This window comes from Struthio camelus, chromosome 27 (genome assembly GCF_040807025.1).
Source record: "Struthio camelus isolate bStrCam1 chromosome 27, bStrCam1.hap1, whole genome shotgun sequence".
In the NCBI taxonomy this organism is placed as follows: Eukaryota; Metazoa; Chordata; class Aves; order Struthioniformes; family Struthionidae; genus Struthio; species Struthio camelus.
In genome coordinates this window covers 1,091,794-1,100,058 of record NC_090968.1, presented here as the reverse complement: position 1 = coordinate 1,100,058, position 8,265 = coordinate 1,091,794, and the positions used below count along the sequence as shown (strand labels likewise).

Sequence of the window (8,265 nt, the reverse complement as noted above, 5' to 3'; positions counted from 1 at the left end):
GCTCATGCCTTAGTACAACTAATGCACGTACACTTCAGTTTCAAATAAATATCTATGACCTCAGAATAGTAAATTCACTTCCAGACAATAAATAAATATTGCATTTTCTATCGGCCTGCTTGGGAGTCAAACTGGAATGTTGTTTTCAGTGCTAAAGCGAGTCCCACATTAAACAGTTAGTGTTTTCAGCTCTTTGGGCTGCAACAGCTTCTTGGCAGCTATGATGGTGTTCTTCATCAGCATGGCAACTGTCATGGGCCCAACTCCCCCAGGGACTGGAGTGATGTAGCTGGCTTTCTTCTTCACCCCTGCAGGAAGGAGAGTTGGAGCTTAGCAGGTACATCAGGAGCAGTAACAGTCACCAAGCTGGCACATGAAGCTGCAACCATGAAGCCGAAGTCTTTGGCTTGCAGTCTTCAAGTCAGACTTGAGAAACCAATGCTCTTTTGCCCTGTTACCCAGGAGAGGGCACACTATACTCTGACCATCCCTGCTGCTGACCAAGCTTAACTTCAGAGGCCAAGTCAGGGGAAAAGCCAGGTCTGATAGTTCTAGACCAGCAGTCTACAGCCAGAGAGCAGATGTGCACCTCCTGCATGCTCCTGGCAGGGTCTACAAAGAAGCACTAACAGGCTGAACATTTGTAGTCTCTTCCACAAGCAGGTGTTGGTGTCTTTTGCCAGGTACCTAGAGATGCAGGGCACATCACAACAGCCTGTCTGGGCACTGCTGCAGCTAAGTGAGGAGCAAAGCCAAGGAATAGCAAGCCAGAAGGTAAGTCCTGCATGTTTTCATGAGGTGGAAGCTAGAGGCAGGAGTCCAAGTATGAAATAAAGTAGCTAAAGTGACCCAACTGCCCAAGTTCAGGATGCACTCTGTGCAACAGCACACGCACCAAGCACTGCAACTTCAGCAGTGGTCTGCATCTGCTCCATCACACAACCCAGGACTTTCTCCCCTGCTCCTCAGCACCCTAAGTGTTTAAACACTCAAACTGCCAGATGCCAGAGCCTTTTATACCTTCAAAATCCACATCTCCAACCAGTTTGTGTTTGGCAGTGACAGGATCCTGCACTCTAGTTATGCCCACATCAATAACTGCAGCTCCTTCTTTGATCATGTCAGCTGTAATCAGATTGGGTATGCCTGCATTAAAAAAAAGACAGAATTGCATGCTTATACTGGTACTAAACAACTCCCTGCTCCCCCTCATCCCATTTCTACATTGTCCAGATAATGTAGGTTGACCCATCTAGGCCTCCCTGCCTCACAAGGGCAAGTCTCAGTTCACCACAACCCAGTTGGTGGAGGCATTGGCTTCACCTAAGGGCGATAAAACCCCCAGCATGGCAGGGAGGTGGGTAGGGAACAGCAGCTGAGGGCTCAGCCACCCTTTCAGGGTGGGGTATGTTTGTCTGGTTTTACCAGATACTGCCTCAGCTGACTGCAAGCTGAGGAATTCAAATTCCTACACCCCATTCAGCTGGTTAACTCTTTAGGGCAAGTCCTGCTCTGGTTTGATAACCATCTTTGGCAATTTACTCAGCTTCTGCTACCTTTCTTCATCTGCCAGCAGCGTGGCTGTTGTCCTTACATGCAGTGCCACCTTCAACACCACTACCACTTCTGATCCTTTCAGGATCTTGTTTCTAACCTGCATTTCTCTCCTCCCTCCCCACAGGCTTACACCAAGCTTCTGCTGGCAGGCACAGAACCTGAATTGGCAAAACACTTCTGCAGATGAGCTATCCCCATGCCTAGGGCAGAGCCTGGAGAAGAGTAAACCTGCGTGAGCAATTCCTCAGGCTCTGAAGATGCTAGAGCAACTGTCCTTCAGCATTTCACTGTCTCTAGGTAAGCAGACCCTGTTTTGTGTATGTTTGTGGGAAATACAAACTGTCTGAATGTTTAACAGAGCCTGTCTGTAGCTGGTCTTTGGATCTCGTCAGGTGCTTGGGAGCATACCAAGTCATTCTGCCAGGTGTTAATTTCAAAGACAGACCTGCAAACAGCTCTGCTGGTAAGATCAAGCATGTGGCTACGCTTATCAGTCTAACCTGGCAGGCTCAAATAGCCCCTCACCCACCTTCCCAGCCATTGCCTACAGCATCTGCAAACAGCCATGGTAGAGCCAGGCTCTCCCACACTACCAAAGCTGCTTCAGATGGAGAGGCCCCCAGGACATCCGATACCAACTGGATTGTCTCCTCAGAGCAGATTCCCCATCATAAACACCACATGTAAGCATCAATGCAGTGTCTTCTGTGCACCTTGCCTACTCCAGAGTTTGGTCTTACCTGCTGCTGCTACCACAATATCAGCCCGAATTGTGTGTTGCTTCAGCTGCTCCTTGGGAGTGTAGCGGTGAGATATTGTTACTGTGGCATCACCTGCAAGAGCAGTTACATAGAATGTTTTACCCATGGGTACTACCTGAACCCAGCCATTTCTAACTCTTCACCCTCAAGACCAGCCTGGTCCATCTCAGGATGATCAGATCTTGATGACTAACCACAAGGAGCAGCCTACTGAGAGGCCAAGGACTACTGAAGATGGCCCTGAAGTGTTACAAGACTGCATAAGGGCAGAATTTTCAACTCAGCTGTGGAGGTCACAAGCGCTTGAGGCCACAAGCGGCCATAACCCACAGGATACACCAGTCCAGAATGCAGTCCCAGGACTGGTTTAGGAGCCCAGCAAGGACCATGTGAGAAGCACAGAGGGCTTCCTTCTGCAGCCATCTGGGGTGCAGGCACTGAGGCTGCCAAGCTCCTACCTCCTGGGCGCTCGTGCCTGCCATCTGTATGCAGCAACATGGCAATGGGCATTCCCACATTCTTCGACCTGCCAGCCACCACCACGTTCTTCCCCAGCGTCGGGATGCCTACAGCACACAAGACCGAGTCTAAGACAAAGACGCTACTGTTATGCTAGACAGCAGCCAAATATTGCAGCAACTTACCAGTCCTCTTGATGATCTCCCACACCCCCCACGGGGTAGCTGGCAGCATGGAGTACTGGTCAAGGCACATACGCCCCACATTTATCACGTGAAAGCCATCAACATCTTTGTCTGGGGTCACAGCATTGCAAACCTTTCGCTCATCAATATGTTCTGAAAAAATAATCCAAAAGCTTTAACCCTAGGGATCAGCCAGAACCAGCTCTTTCCAGGCAGCCAAAGTCTGACCTGCTGCACCAGTCCCTTTGCCCCTCTGGGCTTTGGAAGCTTGAAGCTACTGGAAACTTCCAGCAAGTTCAGAGCTAACAGCTCCCCCCAGAAGGGGACTGGAACCACACCGGAACTGCAGCGTCTCTAATGCAGAAAGGATATTTTTAGACAGCCTCGGTGTCACAACTTCAAGCTTCTGGCTCAGAAAGATGATACTGCCCATACAAGAATAGACTTCTGCAAGGCCAGCAGCATAGGCAGCTGTATGGTGGAGCTGCTGTATCAATTTCTTTGAGCTGCAGCATAGCAGATTGCCAGCTATCCTGTGACATGAGAACTCCTGTGCTTCACCTCATTCTGGCACCTACAGACCCTTCAAGACTTCTATAAGAAAAACAGGAAAAAGATAGAAGTCTAGCTACTCACCAGGCAGAGGAAGCTGCACTAACAGGCCATCCACATTGGCATCATTATTTAGTTTGCTAATCAAATCCAGTAGCTCCTCTTCAGTAATAGAAGCTGGCCTGAGGATTGTTTCACTGCTGATTCCTGTGCAATCATTCAAAGTGCTGTATTAGAGAGCTGTATGCGCACAAGCAGGAACCTTATTCCTCAACCCAGTCCAATCGGACTCTCAGCCGTGCATCATTGCTGTACCAAATCCAATATGAGAATACATACACTCCTTGGTGTTACAAGCAAGACTTGTGACAGCCTCCAGTCTGGAAGGCCTTGAAAGTTAGGGATAAGGACCATTAGTTAGTCTGTGTGCAGCCACCCTCAGGAAAGACTGCCTGAAAGTCAAAGCCCTCCCAAGTGCATGGAGCCCTTTGAGAAACCTATGGGGAATGTGGTAGGATGAAGATGCAGCTGCATTTCCCGTGGACCCTCCTGACAGAGTGACAAGGGGATGTTAGCCTAAAAACTCAGCTCCAGAGAAGGCTTTAGCAGCACAGTACCCTATGAGGGGTTAGGCCATTTAGCACCCCAACCCCCCTCAGCATCTTTCCTAGAAGCATACTTAGGACACCTCAGGCAGCCTAAGGAACAGGATCTTGGCTTGCAAGACTGGAAGGAGTCACAACAAAGTAGCAGGAGTGCACTGGATGTCAACTGCATTTTGATTTTTGCCTTCTTTCAACTGCTCAAAGTTCCCTGCAGGCTGTCCTGTGTGGACCCGAGAGGCCTGCCAATTCACAATACATAGCTTGATGTTGCATTTTCACATTAACTACACCCCAGTATTACTATGAAAGCAGCCAAAAAGTAACAGCAACTGCTGGGGTAAACCCCAGACTGGTGAAAAGCTGCCAGATAGCCGCATCCTGAAAGCTTCCCCCCAGCATAGAGGGCTCCCAACTAAAGCAAGATATTAAACAGTCACTTGCTCCATTTTTGGAGAACAGCAGAGTACAAGACCTACCTACGTCAGCAGCTGCTTTGGTTTTGTTCAGTACATAGGAGTGGCTTGCAGGATTTTCACCAACAAGAACAACACTGAGGTGAGGTCTCTTGTTTCCAGCCGCTACCCACTGTTCCACCTCATGACGGGCTTCCTGTCTGATCTGCCGGGCCAGCTTCCTTCCAGAAATTACAACTGCATCATTGCTGCAATAAACAGAGTGTTAATGAAGCAGTCAGCACTGTTAGGAGCATCAAATTCTAGCTTTGGGCAACAACCACCCAGGAAACAGGTGCCCACCACAAGGCATTACAGAAACAGCCCTTTCACTTCAGCCACACACACAGGTCTGCTGCAACTGTAGTGCAAGACATGATTTGCAGAAAACACCAGGTAAGCAGCACATTTCAATCTTCTAGTTTACAGCTTTGCTGCCTGAAACCTTGATACCGGACAACAGTAAAACTGTTGCAAGGACCAACTCATTGTGCAACCTCAGAAAGCCCGCAGACTACTCTTCTCTGGAAGGGCAAGAGTCCAGACTCTTGTCCAGCACATCAAGTCAGATACTACTAGTTTCCTTTTTTAGAAGGTCAGTCATCCGTCCCTTTCAAAGGCACGACAGCTTCACTACAAAGGACTTGCGTAAAGCAGAACTCATTCCACCAAGTGGAGTTTCCACTAGAGAGGTCTATTGAGTAACTAGCTTGTTTGACACAGCACAGGAGGTGCTGCACACTGTACTTCTGCACACAGCGCTGTTGCCAGAGATCCCCATCTCCCACAAATCCCTTGACAAGGATCTCAGCCCACCTAGCACAGCACGTACCTTGCACACACCAGTCTTGTGCCCTCCCTTTTTAAAGGGGGGCTTCCACCGTTGCAGTAGTCTTTTCAGACAGGTAAAGCCATACTGAGGATACTTGGTTTTACCCCCTGCAAGGCTTTAAGACGCCAACTTTCTGCCAGAGTAGGGAGGACACATTTGCCTGCTGTTTGAACCACACAGGAACAGCTCCTTGCAAGCATTTCTAGGCTAAATTGGTAACAGGAATATATATGGTTCTTGCCAAGTACATTCCAGGCAACTGGATACCCTGCAGTACATAAAGGCTTGCTCAAAATACAGCTGAGGACACGGCTGCCAGGCCTCACTGCCAGCTGGCTATATACTAACTGTTTGCTTTCCTTTTTCTTCAGGTTCTCACTTCAATCTGAAAGTCATGCTCATTCACTAGTTCCTCTGTGACGGGATTCACCTTCCCAAGTGTCACTTCTGGACTCAGCTACAGCATTTGAGCCTTGCTTTCATGCAAGGCCTCGCTACAAGCTCCTTGCTCACTTGCTGGATGATTTTCACTGGCCAAGACAGGACCCTCAGTTAGTCCCCTCACTCGAAGCAGGCAAAGATGCTCCACGCAGCATCACGCGAGGGACACTTTCGGCACCTTCCTGAATCACAAGAACCAGCCAGTTTCTGAAGCAGTCGCCCCGCAAAGCGCTTCACAGCTACACAAGCCTCAGAAGCTACTCAACTCGCAGAAGGTACCAACCCAGGTGAGAAAGCCTTATTGCCAAAATGCTTTGTCGGAGGTGTAGGGGATCTTTTGCTTCTTCTTAATCCCAGAGCTATTCATATAGGTAGCTTTCCCATTACTGAATCATAGCTCATTGCTAAAGGGAATCATCCAAGTCAGATCTAGCTAGCAGTAACCACTGAGAAAAATCCATCTCGGACTAGCTTAGCCTGCTGAGCCTTTTTAAAGCTTGTTTTAGCTTCAGAGCTAAACCTGCACTAAGCAAAAGGAATTACTACAGGCACCTGGCAAGCTACTATCAGCACAAAAGGCAAGTTCAAAAATCAAGCTTTCAGCCCCACTTCCAACACTTACTTTACCAGTCCAAAGACAAATTGAAACAAGAATTTACCAGAATATCCTGGCTGCATAACCCTAGAGGCTAGGGGTGCCAGCCTTGGCCAAGAGGGGAAAGGGAGACACATCAGGCGCCAGCCTGAGGCTCACCAGCTTTGAGGTCTGTCGGGAAGTCCGAGGTTGACAAAGTAAGAACTCAAAGCATGAAACAGCAAAAAAATTCAAAGTGGAAGCAGCCGCTCTCCCAAAGGGGGTTTTTATGGCATTGGGGCAAGCTGTTTTAGCCTCGCGGTGTATTACTGCTCAGGTGATAGCTAAAGAGAAGGAGAAAGTAAATTCGTTTGGGTTTCTTGCACAAAGTCATAGCAGTCAGGGGCACTGAGGGGACACACTAAGAGGGTCCCTCCAGTCCCCTGGCACCACTGAAAACAGGGATCAGTGCTCCTCCTGCCCTGAGGAGGCCCCGAGCCCTCCGCAAGGGGGGCAGCACTGCACGGGGGGCTCCTCCTGGCCCAGAGATAGCGAGGCCTCGGCACTGCCCAGTGCTGCCAGTAAGGTCGGGAGGGCCCCGCTGCCCTGGGGGGCTCCTCTCGGGGGGGGGGGGGGGGTGGAGGCTGCCCCGGGGCAGGGGAGCAGCCCGGGCTCCACACGCAAGGCAGGAGTGGGATTTCATCAGCCTGCACCTCCCGGGGCGGCCGCTGGGGGCCCTGCCTCATTCATTCCCGGTACCGGCGGCCCGGGGACGGGGGGGCTCTCGCAGCCCTGGTGGGGGGCAGCGGGCTGGACCTTCCCCCCCCCCCCACCCCTCAACCCACACCGGGCCCCCGCGCCGGTACCGCAACCGGCGTGGCGACGGCGGGAGGAAGGGGGGGGGGGGAAACCGGGCCCGGTGCCACCGCCCCCCCCCCCCCCCGCCGCCGGTAAGCCCCGCCTCCCAGCCGATAAGCCCCTCCCATCCCTAAATAAGCCCCCCGCCCCTGTGGGGCGCTCCCTGCCGCCTACCTGGGCGCCGTGAGGTGCAGACGGCGGCTCCGCGGCAGCAGGTGGAGGCGGCCGCCGCCGCCGCCACCGGAGCCCTGCGCGGCGCGGCCCAGGGCGCGGAGCGGGCCCAGCGCGGTTGCCATGGCTCTCCCCGGCGCGACGACGGCAGGCGACAAGGGACACGCCACAAGGGATGCGCGAGGACCCCCGCCGAGCCGAGGATGGCTTTATATAGCGCCGCCGTCGGCCCCGCGGCCGGCGGCAGCCAATCGCCGCGGCGAGGCGAGCGGCGAGGAGAAGGTGAGAGATGATTGGCGGCGGCGAGGGAGGGGGCGGGACGGAGCCCGGGCTCTTCCGCTGCGATTGGGTCCGAGGGAGAGAGGTGCTGGGGGGACGGGGTGGGCCGGGCGAGAGGAGCCGGCCGTGTTTGATTGGTGGTGGCGGGCGGGGCTTGTGCTCCGTAGATGGGCACGGCGGCGCTGATTGGCTGGGCCGGAGGCGGGGAGGGAGTTTGCAATAGGGGCTGGGGGTTGCGTAAGCCACGGGCTGGCAGAGGGGCGCTTCAGTGGCCCGCAAGGCTGTGGGGTTGCCCAGGCCCATGGCGGGGGGGGGGGGAGGCTTTTGGGCGGGGCCCCAAGACCATGGTGGGGGGTCTCAGTCCTATAGGGCTGCCCAAGCCTTTGGGGGGGGTCCTAGACCCATAGGGGGACCCAGATGCATGGGCAGCCCAGTCTCCTATCGGGGGTCCCAGGACCCTGTGGGAGCTGCAGACCCATAGTGGGCTTCACTCCTAGATGGGGGGGGGTCCCAGTCCTATAGGGGAGCCCCAGGCCCAC

At 53.0% G+C, this 8,265-nt stretch overlaps 1 protein-coding gene across 1 annotated transcript; it reads right to left on the bottom strand.

The window, feature by feature from the left end:
• Positions 1 to 38: 38 nt before the first annotated feature.
• Positions 39 to 7,809, bottom strand: MTHFD2 (methylenetetrahydrofolate dehydrogenase (NADP+ dependent) 2, methenyltetrahydrofolate cyclohydrolase). The gene is made up of 8 exons (XM_068920955.1): positions 7,451 to 7,809; positions 4,596 to 4,780; positions 3,599 to 3,721; positions 2,963 to 3,115; positions 2,777 to 2,884; positions 2,298 to 2,390; positions 1,021 to 1,146; positions 39 to 308 (listed from the first exon to the last, which is right to left on the bottom strand). Exons 1-8 carry the CDS (start codon positions 7,570 to 7,572, stop codon positions 169 to 171), a joined length of 1,050 nt encoding a protein of 349 aa, XP_068777056.1. The 5' UTR covers positions 7,573 to 7,809; the 3' UTR covers positions 39 to 168.
• Between the last annotated feature and the right edge of the window lie 456 nt (positions 7,810 to 8,265).